This window comes from Copadichromis virginalis, linkage group LG14, assembly GCF_057382275.1.
Source record: "Copadichromis virginalis isolate Kocher_CV1m ecotype Utaka linkage group LG14, C_Virginalis_male_GT1.1, whole genome shotgun sequence".
Taxonomy (NCBI): domain Eukaryota; kingdom Metazoa; phylum Chordata; class Actinopteri; order Cichliformes; family Cichlidae; genus Copadichromis; species Copadichromis virginalis.
Window position 1 is genome coordinate 41,383,522 of NC_140631.1, and position 23,318 is coordinate 41,406,839.

At 45.6% G+C, this 23,318-nt stretch overlaps 1 protein-coding gene across 4 annotated transcripts; it reads left to right on the forward strand.

Annotated features, from left to right (window-relative positions):
* Nucleotides 1-790: 790 nt before the first annotated feature.
* On the forward strand, nucleotides 791-23,084 carry dlc (deltaC). Of its 4 annotated transcripts, XM_085430955.1 has the most exons (11): nucleotides 793-1,090; nucleotides 1,296-1,538; nucleotides 1,774-1,831; nucleotides 2,086-2,343; nucleotides 3,402-3,590; nucleotides 6,095-6,264; nucleotides 7,282-7,501; nucleotides 17,518-18,253; nucleotides 18,480-18,594; nucleotides 19,942-19,976; nucleotides 20,094-21,697. In XM_085430955.1, the coding sequence occupies exons 1-11, from the start codon at nucleotides 1,040-1,042 to the stop codon at nucleotides 20,140-20,142; spliced, it is 2,124 nt and encodes a 707-aa protein (XP_085287081.1). In that variant the 5' UTR covers nucleotides 793-1,039; the 3' UTR covers nucleotides 20,143-21,697. The 4 variants fall into 4 exon arrangements, with proteins under 4 accessions (XP_085287082.1, XP_085287081.1, XP_085287080.1 ...); XM_085430956.1 differs by lacking the exons at nucleotides 19,942-19,976; nucleotides 20,094-21,697 and adding an exon at nucleotides 22,420-23,084 and having other exon boundaries at nucleotides 791-1,090; XM_085430957.1 differs by lacking the exon at nucleotides 19,942-19,976 and having other exon boundaries at nucleotides 802-1,090; nucleotides 20,094-20,157.
* Nucleotides 23,085-23,318: the final 234 nt, after the last annotated feature.

Here is a 23,318-nt window from a genome sequence, read left to right on the forward strand (position 1 = left end):
GCAGTCCCCGCAGATTAAAGACTGCAGATTAAAGACTGCAGATATCTTTAATCTGCAAATATAAAAAACTGTGAAACACATCAGTCCAATTCCGGACCAACAGCTGAATTTGTTGGTTTTATTGGTTTCAGCAGCTCTAAATCAAACAATAAAAGTTTCGCGCATTTTAAACTCAACCTCTGAATATAAAAATCTCAGGCGACGTGTCAGGATAAGTTGTGGTGATTTAATCCTGCCACACTAAGAACTTGACAGGACCACGTTCAGGTTCTTCTGACTTCGCTGTTTCGCGCTTCAGAGCTTCAAAACCACCCACCATAATTTCAGTCTTCCTCCCCACTCGTGGGACGGCACGCGACAGGAGAGGCGCGTGTGGTGTGCGCGGAGAGGTAGTTTCACTTCCACAGCACATTTCACTGCCTCAGCGTGCTGACCGCAGAAGGTAAATACCTGCGGACACTTTGTGACGTCACAGAGGCAGTAAAAGCAGCGCCTCGGTCGTGAGCGTTTGGCTCCTGGCACTTTGCTGCGTAATTGCACCATCAGCTGGTGAAAGCCAATCAAAGCATCCCCCCCCGTCCCTCAGCCCCCGTCCCTCGTGACATCGTCACACAGAGTGTTGGAAATCTGTATAATCTGAGTGGCTCAGGCTTCGTGTTCTCGCAGCGCTGGAGAAAAGAAGCGCCTGAAAAATAAAAAGTTAAAAGAACGCGTAAAGCGTGCGTAACGGCGCGCGGCATGGGGAGTTTCACTCACTGCTGCTTTTGTTTTTCTTTCGTTCTAAACTCATTTCACAGAAACATCAGCACAGCAGCCCTCCCTCCTTGCAGTCGACGCACCTCCTTCCTGCCCTCCTCCTGAGGTATAAAGGAGGTGGAACGACAGCTGCGGTCCAGAGTTCAGCGCGGAGCGGATTAAACTTTGTTTCAGTTCGGGTTGCACACCGCGGACACTGCCCGCTCTTTCTGGAGGTTTTTCTTCGTCTCTCCGTTTGATTTTGGATCCTTTGGACTTTACGCACTGGACCTGTGGACGCGCCATGGCACGCTCGCTGCTGCCGTGTCTCCTGCTGCTCGCCTTGGCACAGACGGTGAGTGACAGCGCTCACGGGACCCACGGGGGCGTGGGGCTTTGTTGATGCTTTTGTTAAACTGTTGTGTTACGTGTTTCGGACACGCTGCGCTGCAGAAACCGCGCGCGTCGGGTTTGTGATGCAGACGTGCGCCGTTTTGCAGTGATGAATTCGTGTGCGTCTTTGCACCAGGTGACCCCTCTCCTCTCTTTGCCCCCCTCAGGCTCTTACCGCCGGAGTTTTCGAGCTCAAGATCGACTCCTTCACCAGCTCCAGCGGCATCTGTGGCCAAAAGTCTGAGGACTGCCTGATTTTTTTCCGCGTGTGCCTCAAACACTCGCAGAACGTTATTAAGCCGGAGCCGCCGTGCACGTACGGCGAAGCGTTCACGGATGTCTTCGACGCCGACTCCAACTCCATCTCCGAGAGAGAGCCCATAAGAGTGCAGTTTCAATTCAAGTGGCCGGTAAGTAACGACAGTCACGCGTGTTTCAGGCGTGACAGCAGCGCAGCGAATGCACTAAAGGAGTTATTTCTTTATTGCTCTTGAAATCTTAAAGGTTTTCAGCCACAAACATCCAGAGAAGAAGAAACTTTTCTCAAAAGCCTCAGAAAGACAAAGCAAACTCAAATGTGCCGTTTCCCTCCACATCTACTAACATCTAACTAACTAAGATGTTTCCTTTCCCGGTTACTTTCAGGGGACGTTCTCTCTGATCATTGAAGCCTGGAAGGCGGACGCTCCAGGACGGTCCATAGGTAAACTCCCGACGCATCGCCGCCGGCTCACCGGCAGGTGGCGACAGCTCACACAATCAGGCCTCATGCTCACAGTTCATCTTCCCGCACAGAGAATCCACTCGTGATTCGTACCTGTGAACATCAACAAGCACCAGATAAAGACACTTAAAACTATTATTTGTTAATGTTTACTATCGCCACAGACGAACATAATTAAAAACACGAGTGGTGTTTTTGTCTGATGATGATGATGATGATGAATTTCCAACCAGAGAATCCGAACAACCTGATCAGCCGGCTGGCCACCCGCCACAAGCTGAGGGTTGGAGAGGACTGGACCAAGGGCGAGAACACCAGCAACCAGAGCGAGCTCCACTACTCCTACCACGTCGTGTGCAAGGAGTTCTACCACGGGGAGGCCTGCTCCGCCTACTGCCGGCCACGCAACGACACCTTCGGCCACTACACCTGTGACAAGGAAGGGAAGATTAACTGCCTGGAGGGCTGGAAAGGAGAGTATTGCACAGTGGGTGAGTGTCCTCTGTGATGCTTTCAGCAATTCAACAGAAATTGTCCTTTAAGGTGTAATTTTACTGCTTATGATCATTTGAGGAGAGTCATTGGTGCCCTTCTCACTTAAGATTACACCCAGAGTCACACGCTGAGCAAAGCTGTTTTTAACGGCTCCAGTCTCACGAAAATATACTAAAAACGTTCAATGATGCAACAAAACTGGCTCCAAATCAGGAGCGAGCTCTTGTTTTCTTACAGTAGTGCCAGTAGTGCAACTCCTCCTCCTGAGCTCCCTCCATTTTTTATTCTAACGTTTCTCCTGCTGAGGAGGGGGGGTAAAGAATGGGACCCTTGGCAGCCTTGAAATTGTGAAGTCAAGCAGTTGTCAGTGCCACCGCTGGCCCTGGTGGCTGCAGGGGACAAAAAAGAGATGTTAGAGCTTATGTCGTTTCCAGTGTGCGTGTGTGCCTCTGAGGTCTGCTCCTTTTGTTTTGAGATCAACAATGGGCCCCCAGTCGGCCCCCGGCCCGCCCGCCTTTAAGGGGACACGCGCTGCAGCTTAATGTGTGCTGCCTTGCGTGAAAGGAGACAGCATGTGTTGCTTTTGTTGTGCGGGCCAGCTGCTTCGTTCAGCACTTAACAAGCACTTGTAGGGGAGCTGTGTGTGTGTGTGTGTGTGTGTGTGCGTGTGTGTGTGTGTGCGTGTGTGTGTGCGTGTGCGCGCGCGCGCGTTTATTCATTCAGTTTTAAGGTGAGCTTTCAGCAGGTCCAGGTTAAAGTGAGTCTCCAGGAAATTAAAGAAAGTTAACGTGATGCAGTCATGTAATCGTGACCGTGTGTGAGTTTAAGGAGGAGTCCCTTAGACGGGTGAGGAGCTGTTTTGTCTCTCTCTCTCTCACACACACACACACACACACACACACACACACACACACACACACACACACACACACACACACACACACACACACACACACAGTCATGATAATATTTCCTCCCTTCCCTCTCTTTCTTGCGTTCTTTGACCTTCCTCCTCCTGCCCTCTCTCTCCCTGCGTCCCTCCTCCTCCCATCAGCCATCTGTGCAGGGTGCAGCGAGCAGCATGGTTTCTGCAAGTCTCCCCGGGAGTGCGTGTGCCAGCAGGGCTGGCAGGGCAAGAGCTGCGACGAGTGCGTCCGACACCCCGGCTGCAAACACGGGACCTGTAAGCTGCCCTGGCAGTGCGACTGCAGGGAGGGCTGGGGCGGCCTGTACTGCGACCAAGGTGGGTTTAAACCTGCGGGAGCGTCGCCCCGGTGGGGTTAACGGGCAGCTGAGGGTTTCCTTTGCAGGTTCAAGCATACCCCCACCCCACCCCCACAACAAACCGACGCTGCGGCTGATTTGTAACTTCTCCTTTTTCTGTTTATTGAAATAAATCCACACACTTTCAGAGCTGCAAAAAGATTCACCCAGTTTGTTGGCAACGATTTAAACTTTCAGGAAAACAGTGTGAAGCTGATGTATTTCACTATGAGGTGTTTTTCTGCCTGTACGTCAGCTGTTACTGTCCTCCCACAGTGACGCATTTTAGCTGAAACTATGATTTATTTCACAACTCTCATCGAACAGCAAGTAAAAACCAAGAGTGCTCTTTAAAGATGTTTTATTTTTAGTTTAAGGAAGTGTAGAGCTGTTTTTAACCATCGTTTCTGATGCCGGAGGCGTCTGACTAACTAAGATCAGATTAATTTGTCACTTATATCTTTAAATGACCTGATATGATGCAATTTATTCACAATATAGAAGAAGCTTGGGGCTGATATGAAATGAGGGCTGCATTCGTGTGGAAGCAAACCCCTTTGCAGACAAGCTTTTGGTTCACCGCATCAGTTATTTTCTGTTTCAGAGACTTTTACCTGAAATGTCAGCAGACATCGTGTCAGCAGCTCTAAATACATTTCTGACAATCTTTAGAAATAAGCTGCTGGTTTAGTTTTATGAGCCAATAACAGTTTTTAAGTGACTGTAACAATGATTACTTTATACGCAGGTTCTTTAAAGCCACGCACCACAGCAGGTTAGCCACACAAATGTTGTGTTTCATGCACTTTGCTGCTGAACCTTCAGTTCAGATGATTGTTTTTGCTGTGACGCAGTGAAGAGTAATCATGAACATTTCATATAAAGAATTTAAACATTCAGTTTTGTCTTTGGTGACACAAACTTTTGGCCACAGCGGTTTTTAAATCCCAGAACTGAGAACTGTGCTGCCATGCAGAGGTATGACCTCTGACCCTGCTCATCTGCAGAATATCAATAGATTTAAGGTTAAAGATTGAACACATTAAAGACAAATTTCCACATTTGATAACAGATCTTTATGAGGGGATGTTTTTATGTGTGTCATCTGCATGTATGCAGAAAAAAGCCACATGTACTGTGTTTAAATGAAGACGGTTATGTTGGGCCAGTATAACCAAAACATGAACAATAAATATGTTTTTCTTCCCACAAAGTCCAGACAGGGCAGTGGGAGGGTGGTGGGATGGTAGAAAAGCCATTTCTAATATTCCCCTCAGACGTGACACTGCTGGTGCCTGACCGGACATCCATATGTGACGAGCTGGGAGAAAAACAGTCCCACTGTTGCTTCCATCGATGACGCCGAGCACAGAGGACACCGAGTCCTCTATTTGAACTTTTAACGGCAGGATTTGGCACCCTGGGAATGAGGATTTGCTCCTCAGCAGCATTTGATCATTTATAAAAGTAAACCTTTAGACAAAGGCACCGAGGTTGACAGCATTGTGTTTGAGCTGAAGCGGGGCACCTCAGGGCGCCATCCTGAGTCCTTTTACATTTTCCTTAATACCTTTCCTTTTATTTTCCTTTTTTGTACATATGTTCACACACCGATCACTCGCATTGATCCAAGTAATCTAATAACAGCTCACATGACAAACTTTCTGTCTTTTTGCCTCTACATGCACCGCTCAGGGTTTACATTATTTGCATTCTGGTTATGGATAATTACATTGCTTTAAAGTGATTGTTCAGTAGACTCAAAAATGTTCAGGTACCTAAAACTTAACTACATGTTGCATTTCAAATGAAGTCCTGAACATTTTTGCTTTTCCCGTTCTGAACAGTAAACTGTCAGCTTAATCAAACCTCTCACCTCTAAGATACATCACCAATCACCTGCTGATTGATTAGGGTTACGTGGATCTGTGTTTGAGATCTGCAGCAGAATAGTAGCAGTAGAATAAATATTGTTGTAAATGTTAAATTACCTGCCTGCTGCTGTCGTGGTTAATGCGACAGTTTCCAACTGTGTCAGCTGGTTTTAGCATTTCAAACAGAAACATGTTGTTTAGTGTTTTACAGCAGCTCCATCTGTCGCTGCAGAGATGAGCTGGACTCGTGAATTATGTTTGCAAGAAAACACATGAATCGCATTGTGAACAGGGAACTCCACAGATGTGTCTGTGTGAAATTAGAAATATCAATCATAATAACAAAACCAAAACACTTTAATTTAGTGGCACTGAGGGGATTTTGTTGTGGTTTTGAGTTCGACTTTCAAACACCAAAGAAAAGATAAAACTTTATTAATCCCTCGGGTGGGTTCCTCTGGGAAATTCGGTTTCCAAAAGCACAGCACCGACACCGACAAGGATTATGGTAACAATCAAAACACTAAAACAGCAGACGCCACAGTTGCCTCGTCTCTTGTTGTGGATGTTGTTGTTTCCCGTTTCCTGTAATCTTCTTTCTTCACTGCAGACCTGAATTACTGCACCAACCACAAGCCGTGCCAGAACGGCGCCTCCTGCACCAACACCGGCGAGGGCAGCTATACGTGCGCCTGCCGGCCCGGCTACACCGGCAAAGACTGCGAGGTCGAAGTCAACGAGTGCGACAGCAACCCCTGCAGGAACGGCGGCAGCTGCAACGTAAGTCAGCAACGGGCTCGGTGCAGCCAAACCTCCTTTTCTTTAACTCTTCAGATCGTTTAGGAAGTAACTCCCAACTTTACCAGCTTCTCACGTGCAGGATAGAGCGTTTCCTGGCGGAGTAGCATGTTGGAACAAAAATGCCAGACACAGTCGGACTGGATGTCAAGCTGTTAGCCCTGAGAGGTCAGAGGTCACTGATGGTCACTGTTATGGCCCGTCTAGGCGCGGCCAGACCACAACAAAAAGGCGGTCCACCCCTACATGCTCCTACATTAAACCAACATAGTGACACAGTGAACGGTCTGCCGGTTGGGTTGGGCCGAGGATGAATCACCTGGCAGTCCCTGGCGGTGTCTTCTTATGTGCTGCCTCCCGGTTGTTAGCCAGTCGGTACGATCCATCCACCCTGGATGCACCAATCATGGAGGAGCACCTGCACACTCAGTCGTAACAGTCACGCTAATCCAAATCTTGTTGTGCAAAGTCTTAGCAATCAGGGAGGAAAAAACAAAGAGTAATCAGCTGGTGTGCATTTCCAATAAAGCGTTTTTCTCCACAACTGAGGTAAAGGTCGGGGTCGGGGTCAGGGTCGGGGTCAGGTTAGGGGAATGGGGCTGTTGGTGATGATGGTTTAGAACTTAGTGTTAACACTGTTCGCTCATCATCATCTTTTAGGGAGCCTGAAGCATGAAGTAATTGTCAGTAAATGTTTCATTCATCAGTGCTGTTTATTGAACCTTCTGATAAATTAAAATAGTATCTTAAACAAAATCTCACACTAATGTTCACAAAGCTAATTCTGACAGTGCTTATACCTCAGAGGGGTAACGGTGCGGATTGCTGGTGCAAAGTCCGTGTGATTTTGCTGATGATGTAATAGTTCACCGAACTATAACCTGCACTAACTGCTCGCAGCAGGCCGCACCTTTGCTAACCGATGCTGCAGAATCAGAATCACACGCAGCTTTGCTTGTCGCCTCCTCACCTTGTTCTTCTCCTCTGTCTCTCCTCCAGGACTCGGAGAACGATTACTCCTGCACGTGCCCTCAGGGTTTCTACGGGAAGAGCTGCGAGATCAGCGCCATGAGGTGCGCTGACGGGCCGTGCTTTAATGGAGGCACTTGCATACAGGAAGACACCGGCGGGTACACCTGCCGCTGCCCGTCCAACTTCACAGGCTCCAACTGTGAGAAGAGGATGGATCGATGCAGCAGCAGCAGCCCCTGCACTAACGGTACCAGTCGAGTGTAGCCCAGTTCATGCACTTCACATCATCAGAAACACAGAGTGCCGTCTGATCTCTAACCATGCTAAAGTTCACAGTTACACTTTCTATGTTATCCTAGTACGTTTTAAGTTCTCTTTGAATGATGTTTGGCCACAGACTGTTCACACAGGGCCAGAACGACCCTCAGACCTCCAGGCTGACGACCCCAAATGGGCTCGAATCCACAAGGCTGCAGATTTCATATACTCTCTATCTATTACATGTAAAGTCACATATTTGAAAGCTTTTTACTGCTTTTAGCTCATGAAAATCTAAAGCACTGTATCTCATATTATTAGAATGTATATAAATAAAGATTTGCATACAGAGACTTCTGATAGCAGTTGATTCACACACGTGGTTGGAGTCCCATTACCACGAACCGCTGCATCAGTGTGTCGTGGACATGGCGAGCGTGTTGTTGCTCAGGCGTTGTTGAAGCTGTGACGGCCACCAGCTCCTGTCGGGTGCGTCTCGTGTTCCTGTCATGGTTAGCAAACCTCGTCAGCAGTTGGAAGCATGAAGTGCGCTAGCATCTTCTGGTAGATGGCTGCGCCGATTTTGGACGACACCCCAAACCATCACAGAAACCTGACATTAGACTTCAGACCCCTGGATTCTGTGTCTCCGACTTCCTCCAGGACCTTCGTTTCCAAACAAAATGCAAAACTTACTTCAGTGAAAAGAGAAATTTGGCTCCTCGAGGATCAGCTCAGTCCAGGTCAACAGTCGTCCTCACGGTTGTGTTTGCATGTAGTCAACTAGACCAAAAGCTGCACGGTGTTTATGCTGTTCCAACAGTGAACGACGCAAACCTGAAATATTTCTAATAATTTGAGATACTGGAATTTTGGTTTTCATGAGCTATAAGGCGTAAAAATAAAACTTTCACGTTTTTGGTAATAAAAATCGAATATATCAAAGTTCCATCGGCTCAGCCTGGCAGCTGGATTCAGCATCTGTTCAGGGTCACCAGCAGAGCCCCTCAGGAGCTCCTGGGCAACGTCTAAGGCAGGGGTGTCAAACTCCAGGCCTCAAGGGCCGGAGTCCTGCAGGTTTTAGATCTCACCCTGGGTCAACACACCTGAATCACACGATTAGTTCATCATCAGGCATCTGGAGAACTTCAGGACATGTTGAGGATGTAATTTAGCCATTTAAATCAGCTGTCCTGTATCAAGGTTACGTCTAAAACCTGCCCTCGAGGCCTGGAGTTCGACACCTGTGGTCCAAGGGTTGGTTTAGCCTCCTGTAAACAGTCGGCTTGATGATTAACAGGAAATAGTTGACAGACCTCTCAGAATTCACACATGTGGAGCAACACTTACTTTTAATTCAGTGCCGTGGTGACACGATGCACGCTGCTGCGTTTGCTCCTCTGCAGATACATTTGGAATAAGTCATGCAAGTCAAAGGACAGAATAAATAGAAGCAGCGAAATACTTCAAAATACGTTCCTGAGAAGAAGCAGGTCAGTGAGGAACTGGAGGAAGCAGCCGCCCAGGCTTTTGAAGCATCATCACAGCATCGCATGAGTCATCAGAGAAAACTGAAAACTGTGACTTTGCTGTGTCTCTGCTAACACACACACACACACACACACACACACACACACACACACACACACACACACACACACACACACACACACACACAGTTTATAATTGTGTGTGAAATATTGAGATACCTTTGCATTCAAACGCCTTCATAGACGTGCACGTGTGTGTTTGCAGGGACTCGTGCATTCCTAGTGAAGTTTTGACGCCACAACATACGTCGAAAACATCACTGTTAAAAATCTTATTAGGTCCCCATTAACCACTTTTATACAATGAACAGAACCAGGCAGATATTATGACTTAATACCATTTTTGAACTTTCCTCAGAAACAAATGTAACGAGAGAGAGGGCTCACGTTTGCATTTTCACCTGGTCTGCGTGTGAGCCAATCACAGGCATGTTTCACACACTGTGGGAGTTCCAGAGGTGGCTGTGGAGAGGGACACGCTCTGGTAAAGGACAAAGACGGTCGTGCTGGTTTATTTTCTCGTGCGCCCGGTCTGTCTGATCGATCGCGTGCTTTCTGAGCTGCTGCTGCAAACTGAATACAAACAGAACAGCAGGCTCGGCTTTATTGTTCCAACAGTCCTGTTTGTACTTGCCAGATAAGACTGAACCACGTAACAGCAGCCTCCTATCAGTGCATCCAAAACACGTTGGGAGCAGGAAAAGCTGATAGAAAGTTGAGATACTCTGTGCCTGTGCAGTTCAGACGTGCAAGTGGCTGACATCCATGTAAACAATGCAGTAAATGCGCACTCACGCGTGTTTAATCCGTGAAACTAATATCCGATTTGTTCGCTAACCAGCGTTGGCGTCTGTGCAGCTAAAAATAGCAGCCGAAGTCTCTGAATGAGATCGCTGCAGCTCAAAGTGTAAAGAGGGACTGAGCTGCAGGAATGTGTCCAGTCTGGCTGCTTTTCTTTATTACGTGCAGATTCTTTGAATGCTTCTCAGCTTATCAGAGTTTGGTGCTTTTTCTCACCTGCTGTTTGTGCGACTCTTCAGCTCTGATGATTTTACTGCAGTGGCTTTGCGTTGGCGGCCTTGGCTTAAAGCCTCGACATCCCAAAGGCTGGGCCGTGCATCAGTTAAACTTTAATTTAAATACTGCTATAAATCAATGTCCCACAGTGCACAGGCTGCAGTAATGATTAAATAATGACACGTGAAACAACCACAGAAATGCACCAGAGTTTCAACCAGTTCAGTTTCATTGTGTTTACTTTCGTTGTCACCCAGCAGTCAGGTTAAGTGAAAGGTCGCTCCTGTCGGAGTCAACACAGTCTTACAGTCTTCGTCTAAATAAAAAATAGTTGCAGATTCGGTGCTTTGTAGGCGCCGTGTGAGCTTGAAGATATCAGTGCATATTTTAGACATGGCTGCTACAGCTCGCGTAACCTGCTGAGGTTTTGAAGCATTTCAGCTCCAACGGTCATTTTCTTTGTTTCCTGATATTTTGATGACTCGGGTTGGCGCTGAGGTCACCGAGGATGATTCAGACATCAGAGGGTTGACTTCTCAGCTGGTATATGTGGCTTGAAGTGCAGGGACAGCCTCAGGAAAATCAAATCTCAGTGCATCATCTGCGTCACTGGGATGTTAATCTGTCTTCTGATCAGCAGCGTGTTGCTCTAAACTGCACAGCTGTGGTAGAGTTCAGGTTTGAGGTGTTTTTGGTAATAAGACACAAAAAAGAGCAAATGATGTTACTGTTTGGTGACTCCTACCTGTCTGGCTGCAGCTTTCCATTACAGTTAACGGTCTCTCCTCTCTACATGACAGAAATATAAAAAGCATTACTGAGACGAGGCCTGATGTTTGTGTTGGAGCAGATCAAAGTCACCTTTGTTTATTTTGCTGGTTCCCAGTTTCCCGGTCAGCACTGATAACATCACTCATATCTTATCAGGTTCTGGAGCCGGTAAATTCATATTCAGAATATGAATATTTGGAATTTGCATGCTTAGATGAAATGCATTCATTTGCAGCGACTCGTTTGGGGCTCGGCTTAGTCTTGCCCAGAGTGCGAAGGCTGGTGTGGAGAGAATCGGAGCTAAACTCCTGTAAACCTCACAGCGAGCCTTTCAGATGTGATAGAACATGAATTACCAGTCCCGACTCTTCCTGGGAATCGTTATGTTGTCATTTGTTGTTCTTGTTGTGAACCAAATATTTCTCTGCTGCCAACGAAGGATAGGAGCGGATAAAACATCTGCTTATGCTTCTCGGTTTATATTTCAGTTGATGAAGCATGACATGAGCTTTATTACCCGCAGCCTAACGTAGGCTGAGAGCTCCTTAACGCGATTTAGAGCTTTGATGTTGCCATGACTGTAGCGCCAACAACGCTCGGCACAAGCAGCTGCAGAAATGTAGATTTTCATCAGCTTCACAGAGTTAAAAGCACATTAGTAGCTCTGTTCTTCCTCCACCTGCCCTCACGATGGTCATATCTGTCTGTCGCTGGCTTATGAGCCAAAGTTTATTTTGAAGACCGTCTCTCACTGCAGGCATGAGTGGAAGCAGGTTAGCATGACTGTTGTGCATGTCGCACGGCTTTTACAATAAAGTTTGCAAGCACTCGTCAACCCTGCACTGAATTGTTCCAGTGTTTGGAAAATGTTGAGTCCTTTCTGCTCTGAGCACAATTTATGATGCAAAGTTAAACGTTTCTACCAGTAACTGTACACAGACGTGGACCTGCGATCTTTAAACGCTTGTAATCAAAGACATGTGTCGGGACGAGTGCCAGGCTTTGCGTAGATCCCTACTCGGACCACCAAAGCAGCTGCTAATGATCAGGGTATGGATTCAGGCCGTGTGGCTGAGCGACCTGTAGTGTCCTGTAGTGTCCTGGACCTCGTTTAGATCCGTTTGGTACCCAGAAGACTTGGCTGCTGCCATCTGGGGGCGTCTTTGCAATGACGAGGGTGCGCTTGGTCAGCATAATCAACGTTAGCCGCTCCACCTGCGAGTGGTGTTAGTGCTGTGTGTGTGTTGCTTGGCGGGAGCTCTCGAACATGTCTCGTCACCTCCCGCACAATTACAAACACTGTGTCCTCGTTGCCTTAAACAAACTTGTTTTCGCAGCAGCTCTGGAGACGAGCTCGTCCTTTTGTTCACCTACCTGATTGCACTCGACTCTGTCGAGAGTCCAGCTCTGCTGCCAGCTGTTAACAGTCTGATAGAGTTTTCATCCATGGCTCATTTCTTCCTGGAAATGCAGACCAGAGCTTCACAACAGCAAGATAACCATAAAGTCGGCTCATAGTGGCACGCAAATATCCGCAGACGTGTGTGTGATTCCTGAGAAGTCAGTTAATGCAAACGATCCAGGAAACACAGTGAAAGTTTTCATTTCTCTTTTCAAGCAGTTTATTCTTATCAGTATTATTTTCTCTTATTTGTGTCCAGAACTTCAAATTGCTCCAGATCAATAATCCATAATAGTTCAACTGTAGTTGATCATAAATATTGATTCAGGCTTTTTGGTACTGATAGTATTCAATCATATACACGCTGAATATTCAAATGTCATAAATATCACTAATTAAACTGTGATGTAACCTCATCATATACTTAAAGCACTGTGCAAAAGTCTTGAGTCAGTCACGTCTTTATCGTTTGCTTACACAGAACCTGAGTGTACAGATTTTTACACACTGGCCACGTTTTCACTCGTGTTCTGTCCAGGGCCCTGTTTCAGGAAGCCGGTTTAGTGCAAACTCTGAGTAAGTATACCCTGAGTTAACGGAAACTCTGGGTTTCCGGTTTCACAAAGCGAGTTTAGATTAATCCTGAGTGAGTCACTATGACGACACACGCCGTGAAGCTAACCTGCCCCCTAGCAGGTTTACTTCAACTAACCCTGACTTTCTCCGCCTCTTTGTCGGAAACCTGACTGTAGGAAGTGTCAGACATGGCGTGCCCCTTCCTTGAAGAGCCAGTAGATGTTGAAGCCCAAATTCTCCGCAGAGCTCTCCGCCGGGAGAGAGTGATTAGAGCGCGTTTGGACATTTGATCATTTCCTGATGATTTCCTGTGCGAACGTTACCGTTTCTCAGCACAATCTATAATTTATTTGAATAACATCCTCAGGCCTAATATTGCTCATGTGACACATCGCGGACATTCTCTCAGTTCTGTACATATTATTTGTATTGCACTTCGGTTTTTTGCAAACGGGAGCTTTCTGTATAATATTGGTGACGCTGAGCACGTTTCCAAGGCTACCGTCTGTCGGGCAGTCAGGAATGTTACAGTTGCACTGAAACGTCTCCTGTACTCGTCTGTGGTGTTCCCCGGTCACAGACCCACAAGATTTATCAAAGAGGGATGCCACAAAATTGCAGGTATCAGGACGAACGAAACTTAATGTATGATGTGGTGATATTTGAACTACTACTTAAATTTTACATTTATTTTCACGGTTCCCAGGCGTGATTGGCTGTATAGATGGCACTCACATTCCAATCATTGCTCCTTCAGTAAATGAAGGAGACTATGTGAACAGGAAGTCTTTCCACAGCATTAATGTACAGGTACATAGTTCCCTGTAGCATTTCAAACTAACAAATTATTTCATCATAGTAATGGATGCTAATTTGTGTTCTCTGCACTGTGAAGATCATATGTGATGCTGCCAACATTATCACAAATGTGGAAGCCAAGTGGCCAGGCTCTGTGAGTGGTGGTGGTGGAGGACCCCCACCTGTTTTTCGGGCCTCTGCTGTTTTTTCTGTTGGCTATAACGGGCCACATTTGAGCATACAGAGTAAGCAAATATGTACTTGTAATGTGCTCAGATAATTCCAATAAGTGCTTACAGAGGGGAAATTAATGTAGCCTCTAACTGCAATTGATTTACAGACCAAGCACTATGGCTCATACTACAATTCCACCTTACCTGTTTGGACTATATTTTTATATTTCATTTTTACTTGCTGCCAGGAACGTTTGGGGCCTGTTGGGTTGCACCTGTGCTCACATCACATCACAAAATAAAATGTATGAAATAAAAAATAAAATAATATAATAAAATAACGTGTTAAATGGGTGGAAATCCCTCGATCAATGTTTAAATTAATACTCACGCATTGACTCTGTTGGCTATGTTTTGCCATGCATGCTCACTTTCTTTTGCAGCTGAGGCTGTGTTACTTTTTTTCCGCAAAATTTGCATGTTATCGGCATATGCTGCCATCAGAATTTCGGCCTCAAGCGCTGTAAAATACATTGACCGCGCCTTCTTTCCCTCCGTCTCCATGGTGACTCGCTTAATCTGTGCTCCACTAATCAGGGCTTTATGTATCCTCGTGCGCGCGCTTAACTTGGGGTTAAAGCAACTCCGCGTTGACTGAACTAATTGTTATCAGCCTTTCTGAAACCGAATATTCTGAGTTGGACAGTTTGGGGTTACTCAACCGTGAGTGTCGTTTTTCACTCTGAGTTTTCTAAACCGGCTTCCTGAAATAGGGCCCTGATCTTGTACCTGATGACACAAAGGCTCCTAACAAGAGAACCGGTGTCGTGTACGTATAACACACAACTTAGCCACTGTGAAATTGTATCTTTAGGCTCATTGTTACCAGCAGCCTGTCATAAACACACATCAGTTGTTTCCATTTCTTTAGTTCAATCAAAGATTTCACATTTTGACATAAAAATATTTGGGGGTGAAAAAAGTGATTTCCAAGCAGCCGGATGTGTCTTGTCATGGTGTGCGGTGTGTCGGGATGATGGTCGCGGTCATCCTGATGCTGCAGGATCAGGTCGGTATGCAGAGAGGTCGGGAGAGACACGGTAGAGGCTCTGTATTATTTGGGCTGTGGTCAGTGGTGTTGCAGATCTTTATGCAACTATGAACTCTGAAAAAGAACCATCGGATTTTCTTCCACCGTGTAGTACCACCTGGAAACAGTCTGTCTGCTAACGGCTTCATTTTTCAGCACAGTGATGATTCAAACACAGGGCCGTTACCGTAAAACCATTCCTTCAGTGTGTGAATGTGTGTGTGAATGGGTGGATGACTGAATGTAGTGTAAAGCGCTTTGGGGTCCTATGGACTAGAAAAGCGCTATACAAATGCAGGCCATTTACCATTTACCATTTCATGGAAAAACACACATCTGATCAGTCATTGGTCGGCCTCCCCAGAGCCTGGACCTCAGTTTGGGATCATCCCGACAGAGAGAAGAACAAAAGGCAGAAAGAAAAGCTTTGAATCCTTCAGGACGTCTGGAGAACTGTTCCTGAAGATCCTCACAGACGTTACAGAAGCTGGCACAGAGGTCAAGCTGGAACCGGACAAACTCCCCAAAAAACACAAGGAAATTTGGATAATTCAAGACTTTTGCACAGTATTTCATGTGATTTAATTCAGCGTGTTTAATGTGCAATCGACTGTTTTACATCTGGGGGGTTGGGGACGTCTGGGGATATCGTGCCCTCGTCAGGCAGACAAGATGTCTGAGCTGTTTAGAGCTGTGGAGATAAACATATCCTCACCTCAGAGAACGTCTGTGAGAAAGTTTGAGGGATAGGAGAGTTATCAAAAACAGTATGAAAGCATTCTTGTGTTAATAAAGGAGGCGGATAAACTTGACTTCTTTCCCACAACAGGTCTGCATCTTTGCTGCTGCCGTAAAGAGTCAGAAGAGCACCAGATATCGTAGAGAAGTATTTCCAACAAATAGTTTGGGGTTGTTTGAAGAAACTTGACTCATTAGGGATGGACGTGTCCTGTGGCGGACACTGGGATGTTTGTAGAGACCGCTGCCTCCGGGGAGTGTCGTCGCTACGAGCAACTGTCCTGACCTAATATGCAAAATGGTTTTGGTGAGACACGAGTGTTTAGATGCTAGATAATGTTTTTTATTCTCTGTAAGTAGTGTTAATGTTGTAGCTGACAGCCGTGTGTGTGTGTGTGTGTGTGTGTGTGTGTGTGTGTGCGTGTGAGGAAAACACAACAAAACCGCTGGAGTTCAGATTTTAACGTTGATCTGGCTCTAAAGCTTGATATTTTGCACCGTGCAGGATGTTTTGCTGTTTGATTTCTATAGTCTGTGGTTGGGTAACCTGTTCTCGTGCGAGCTGGGCCAACAGTCAGTTTAAAGTTTCACGTCGTTTACGAGAGGAGACGCATTATCAGGGTCAGACGGCTCCACCGGCAGACCTGGCATTAATAAAGGAAGCATATCTCAGAGTTTATAATTAAACAACAGTCATCATCGGCCTATCATCCGCCCCCGCTTCTCGGGGTGCCTGTCGACCCCTCAGTTCTCCCTGAGGTTCTCATTAACATGTGGCCGCCTGCTTATCTTCAATCTGCAGTCATTCCTGTCTTTCAGTGAGCCTGACAGAGGGTAAAAAAATACTGCTGCCTGATAGATGACGCTGTGCTCTGTTTGCAGTGTTGCAACACAGAACAACCAAATATGGGTCTGTTTTTACAGCACACAGCCTGCAGTTTGGAATAACAGCCCAACATGAACCCATACATGGCTGCAGGATCAGTGCCTCTCCCCTCCTAAAAATGCTTTTAGAGCACGAAATCCCAGCAAAAGCAAAAATGAATCATTTGTTAGCTAATTTGTGATGCGCATCTTCTCCTGTTTCAGAGAAGTTAAACTGAAATGACGGATATGGCTGTTTAAGTTTTATAGTCCACTGTTCTGGCAGATCACATGACTTCCTGGTGCTGGAAAACAACTTCTCAGGATGTTTCTAATCACACATGTTTTTCTGAGGGGCATCTGTTGAGAGGAAATGTTGTAAAGAACATTTTTCCCCTCCCGCTCTCAGCCCCGCTCGTCCTTCCTCTGTCCAGATGGAGTTTGCTTCGTTGTGGCAAGTCTGCAGGGTTCAAAATGTCTTCTGCACACTGTCGGCTTAATTATTACCACAGTTTGTCAAATTTTCAGAAACCTGGTTTCTTTTCTTTCTTTCTTTTGTTGTTTTTTTAGAATGAAACTGTGGAGTATTTAGCCTCCTCCGGCCTCCCCCAAGGCTCTGCTGTGGTTCCCCTGTTTTTTCTAGTCCACATACTAATACTCAGAAATACCAGTGAACGTATGAGACGTTTAGAGCGATTCAATGATGAGTATTTCACAAAAACCTTGTTTCCCGTGTCTGCTGTATGGCTTTAGCTCGTAAGCAGGGCTGAAGGCATCAGAATCTATTAAACGTCTACACACTTTATTTCCTTTCCAAATGATGCTTCATGGCCAACATGCTAACTACATATCTGGTAACACTTACTGCTCAGCAGAATAAATGACCCTAAAACTGGGGCCCGTTTCACCTCTTTGAAGTCTCAACATCAGTCAGTAGCAGATGAACATCTGCCCTCTTCTGCTTTACCTTGCCAGTTGTTTCCTCCAGTTGTTATTAACACACACCTGTTTTTTTCCTGTCTGCAGGTGCTCAGTGTTTTGACGTTGGCAGCATCGTCATGTGTCGCTGTCAGCCAGGCTTCACCGGCTCTCGCTGCGAGACCAACATCGACGACTGTGCCAGCAATCCCTGCAGGAACGGCGGCACCTGCTTCGACAGAATCAACAACTACAGCTGCACGTGCACCCTCGGCTTCTCCGGCAAGGACTGCACGGTGCACGCCAGCCTCTGCGACCAGTTCCCGTGCGAAAACGGCGGCACGTGTTTCACCCACTTCACCGGCCCCGTGTGCCAGTGCCCGCGAAACTTCATGGGCACGCGCTGCGAACACTCTCTCAAGCCAACTGTGAAACCGGCCGCGAATGGAGACCCTCCAGCGGCCATGATTGCCGCTATTGCTCTGGGAATAGTGACATTTTCCCTGCTGGTGTGCGCCGCCATCTTCGTTCTGCGCCACCTGTACCGGGGCAGGGAGCTGAGAGCCCTTTCCACGTCAGTAAAAAACGACCTGGAGACGGTGAACAACCGCAACGCGGTGATTGGCGGAGGGGCGCCCAAGAACGGGAGCTTACCTGGAGCGACTCTGGGCAGCCTGAAGGAGAAAGAGGCCTTCCTCCTCCCGGGAGCTCATCTTAAAATGTCCAATAAGGATGTAGCGCTGGTGGACAAGGGCAGCGACAACGTGGCCATGTTTAAAAACAAAATGGCAGATTACAACCTGGCAAAGGAGGAGCAGCACCTGGACAAGAACAAGTATGACCTGTAAGGACCTGATGGTTTGATAGTTATCTCTGTTTCTGTTTGTGCTTCGTTCCTGTGAGTTTAATTCAGACAAGTCGCAGCTCGTTGTGTCTTAACTGATCAGTCCATGGTGGGGGGGGATCTTCACTGAGTCTTGCTGTCAAAATCTTTGTTTGCTGTTGGATCAACCTTCCCTCTCTCCGTCTGTCTGTCTGTCTGTCTGTCTCGCTCTTGTTTCCTCTAACAGTAAGAAATGCGAGCCGTCCGTCATCGTCCCTCCTCTCAGTTTTGCAAAGGACAGTCTGTATCACTCAGTGTTCATCATCCCAGACCAGCTGGAGCAGTGTGTGTTTGCTACTGAGGTGAGGAACACAACCACGCGAGCGTTTATCTCTCCGTTGTTGACTTGGGTCGATCACATTACTATTACAAGGATTCATTTTGTTAATGGAAGAGTGGCAGCGAAACGCAGAATGGGAGGCTGAGGAAGGTTCAAAGTTCAAAGTCGTCTTTAAACATCTGACACTGAATTTACACTTTGGTTTTTCTCTGCAAGCTCGACGAAGCAAAATTAAACTTGGTTCAACGTGTCTTTGCTCAGCATGTCCAGAGCATTAAATTCATACTGTTATACAAATGACTTGAACTCGATGAGGATGATGGACAGCTGTGTGTGTGGGTCCAGTGTGTGCACAATAATCTAGATAAAAAAAGTTAGTAACTGTTAGTAACATTTCCTCTAAAAGTGGAAATGAGAAGGCAAATTTAGAGCAGCTGACATCTGCAGAAAAAAGCCACCAGGATTGTATTTTTCCTATTATTAATAGTATTTACCGGTTTATTGACTTGCTTGCTCGGTGCATGGGAGAGGTTCACTCTCAGGGCTTTTGTGCCACAGAGAAACATTATTACTGTTAATCGTCTGTTTTATGCAAACTTTTTGAAATAATTCATTCTAAATGTAGCCAGACTCAAAGTCTCACGTCAGGACTTCATCTTTATGTAGGCCAGGGGTCCAACTCCAGTCCTCGAGGGCCGCTGTCCAGCATGTGTTCAGGTTCTGAGTCTTGCTAATGACCTACTAATGTTATTCAGGTGTGTTGCAGCGGGACACATGGAAAGGTTTCAGGACAGCGGCCCTCGAGGACTGGAGTTGGACCCCTGATGCAGGCTCTGCTATTTTAGCATCACAACATTGATTGGTCGGTTGGAGTAATATGATATGCACCAGATGCCCCTTTCTTTCACTCTAATGCTCAGCACTGATGTTTGCATGTCTTCTGGCTACAATGTTCCAGCTTATCTGTAAGTCCATAAGAAAGAACAAAGCTGTGACCTCTGAGTGAGAGATTTTTTGCAAAAAACTGGAAAAAACGCCCCCCGTAGGGGTGAGAAAATGAATACATCCTAGTACTGCAGTATTCTGTGTGACGATGCAAGGACACAAAATATTAATGTCTTATAAATTCAATTAAACTGCTGGCAAATTGTGCTATGTTATTGCAATACTGCGCCTATCACAAAATGTAAAGAATGCTAATATCCCGTCGTCAGTGTTATTGTTTAGATATCGTGCTGACCTAATCACAACTGTGAATGTGAGAGTCAGCGACACTGATTTCACTGCAGCTCCATAAATTGCAGAGAAATGAAGCACAGCAGTGTTTCAGGCGGGCTGCTCGCTGAAAGTACAAACTTTTTTCTAACAGGTCCGGACTGGTCCCAGTGCCTCCAGGTGGAAGAGGTTAAAAACACTTATTAATATTTCTTCTAACGTTGTGCTTCATGAATGATGTTCATGGCGCAGTGCAGTGATGCCGTACGCTGATGACTAACCGCTGCTTCTCTGTCTCGTTCTCAGGTATAACCTGAGATTTTTCAGACCACCAGCAAAGGATCTTTTCTGCTGAGGGCCTGAAAGTGTTTTGTCCAGAACAGTATACCCAGAGGATCTATTCTACACACAGTTTTTTAATTTAATATTTATTACTGCTGCTCAATGGAGAGACTTCTGTTGTTTTAGTCTGCTTGGATACTGTCAATGTTCGGATGGCAATGAGAAGACGAGGGAGGAAAGACTGAACGTCTGGCATCATTTGCACTATTCATTCTTTAAATCTTGCCCTGACTTTCTGTCTCTGCACTCTTTCTTAATCTTCTTTGGATCCACGATCGAAACGATCGAAGCGAGAATTGTCCGCCTCTCACACAGACGGGTGCCTTAGCTATGCTCCCTAATTTCGCAATCATCAGAGGACCTGCTCGCAGAAATGGGAGGCAAACCTCTTTCTTTTAGGTCAAACAGCCGTACCTTTCCACAGATCATGTATCTGTGACCTGGGCTGGATAGTTTGTGACAACGATTCTGTCGTCCACCTTCAATCGCCGTTCAATTTTTCCTCGTCACATTGTGGCCTGTTCAGTATGAAAAATATCCGCCTTACAATCACCAAACCTGCAGAATCCAAAGTGCCTCTGTCCCTAAAAACATCAAAAAGACTTGAAGCCAGCAATCAGAGTGAGAACGTCACTGTCTGATGTTCTCCCAGAAGACTGGACGAGTTTTATTATGGTTTTTAATGGTAAGTTCAAATCCTGCGCTGAGCCTGTCAATCCACCCGTCTCTGAGCCCCAGTTGTATCTCCAGCCTTCAGCCCTGGATATTAATCGCTGTGTAAATGATGTTTCAGGTGAACTGGGGGGGGGGGCTTTGTTCCCCTAATAACAATCAGCTGTTTCCTGCCTTTCCGCCTTGTGAATTGAAAGATAATCAAAGTCGAACCGTTGGGCTGGATTCATCGTACGGGTCCATTTGTTCCCAGCTGAATTTTATATTTCTATTAATCAAAAAGCTAAACTTCAAAGCTGCCTTCATGAAACCGCTGCAGACCCAGTTCAGTCGGTCTGACAATAAAAACGCCGCTGACGGGTTTTTTTGCTTTTATATAAGAAAAAAAAGAAAACGTTTTTTATCAGTGAAGGACTCCAAATAGCTTTTATTCCTTTGTTTTTTTTAATAATCCATTTGATACCAAAAATACGTGTTGTTCTTGTGTAGACGTGTCTTTGTATTATCTTCATTAATTTAAGAGAACAATGCAATGTGTACATACCTCCCAGAAGAACGTTTTCCTATTTAATTTTGCTCGTTGTAAATAATTTTGTATTTATGAAAGAGAATTGTACATATGTCTACGTTAATGTGCCCAATGTCTCCATCAGAATCAACAAATATATATTTTTCTTAAATAAATTAGAAAAATAATATTAACATTATCTGTACTGTGTTTTTCTTTCTGTCTGTGTAACCGAGACTTTGTACATTTCCATGTCTACAAACTAAATTTAGGCTCTCAGTTGAGCCTCCAGCTTATTTTATGTCGAGGACCAAAACTGCCGACGTGTTAAATGACAAAAAAAGGAGGTAAATACATGACAAACCACAATAAAAGCAGTCGTAGTCGAGTATTTCATTTATTTACAGATTATACCCATCATTTTTTTTATGTCCAGTGCTCACAACATTAATAAGAATTCATTTATAATAACTCACTATTTAATTTCCTTTGTATTATTTATTTATTTCATTTATTAATAATAATCTTTACTTGTAATTTCCTTCGTTTCCACCGAGTTTTGAAAAGACGCCATCCTTCTGTTTTATTCTGCGCTGATAATAAATCCACGATGTCCACCGATCGCCTTCTCTGTCGTTCCCGATGACAGCTTAAAAAAATGGTCCCGTGGTCCTGGAGCCAGTGAAGCCCAGCATTAATGAAACGTATCTGTATTCATACAATCATCGATCATTTTATGAGACCTCTTTAACCTTCCCTACCAAACCACAGTCAGTGCGACGACTGAATAAAGTCTTATTAGTCCTGTAAATGGAATCAGATGCAGGAAAATTACGATTTAAAAGCCTCCAGAGTCATAAAACACACACTGGTAGCTGCACAATCAGCTGTGTGTGTGTGTGTGTGTGTGTGTGCAGAATATTCACAGTAGTCCACAGAGAGCTGTGCAGTTGTCAGACCAAAACATGGACACTGAGTATCAGAATCAGAATCAGAATACTTTATTCATCCCGAGGGAAATTAGGGGTTACAGCAGGCAGCACGCTAATGGCGCATGCTTACCTCAGTGTTTACAGCGTCCCAATAAATTTCACTTTACTGCTCCAACAGGCCGGACTTCATGAAGCCATGATGACTGCCTCACCTACCTGCTACCTTCTCTCTCAGCGATCAGGCTAACGAGTGCCTAAGCTGAGGAAGAGGAGAGCTATGTGTTCGTGGACACGTAACATTTCTTGTTAGCTGGAACTCTTTCGTTTCCCCCTTCATAACAACTGTTTATAACTCACCTGTTTCGATTAGTCATTAATGTTTGCATTATCAGGGGCGTGGCTTCTTTGACCGACAGGTGGATGGGGACGCAGGTGGCTGTAGCTGCTAGCTGTCTGCTAGGCTTCCCCTGAGCTAACTGGAGTCCCTGAACTGGACCTCTGGCTGCGTTTGTGCTGTTGGAGTGTGTTTAACGACATGTCCTGGTGGTTTTACAAAGATTTTGCATTAACTGTTAAGGAATTTCAGTCATTTTCACACACAGCCTGGCCTTCCATTTGTTGAGTGTAACCGGCGGTTTGCACCTTTTGACCGTAGACTCTGACAGCAATGCATCTGTCTCATCGAGCATATTCACCACTTGGTTAGTTGTGACGTTGTTTTCCTGAACCATAGAAATAATCCTGTCATCATTCGCTTCATGTGTCTTCTGTGGTCTTTTGTAGATTGTTTTTCCTCTCTACCTGATAGGCTTAAGAAACCCAAATAAACATAACAATGGTATCTTGGAATCAGCTGTTTAATTTGTCCATGAATATTGAGAGAACGGGACACGGCTGGTCATACCACGATCGTCTGATTTAAAATCCACTGCACTGGTGTATGGAAGCAAATCCACAAAACAAACTTCTCCAACGGATGTGACAAACTTCCTTCTTTGTCCGTCTCCTGCCGGTTCACCTCCCTCCTCCCCTCAGTCCTTTGTCTGCTTTTCTTTTGTTTCCCTTTCTCTTTGCTTT

Excerpts from the sequence above, each read along its gene's own strand:
- dlc (XM_085430954.1), top strand. The coding sequence starts at position 1,040 with ATGGCACGCTCGCTGCTGCCGTGTCTCCTGCTGCTCGCCTTGGCACAG. Across the intron at positions 1,539-1,773 it reads AGTTTCAATTCAAGTGGCCG|GGGACGTTCTCTCTGATCAT; the intron begins GTAAGTAACGAC and ends GGTTACTTTCAG. Across the intron at positions 3,591-6,094 it reads CGGCCTGTACTGCGACCAAG|ACCTGAATTACTGCACCAAC; the intron begins GTGGGTTTAAAC and ends TCTTCACTGCAG.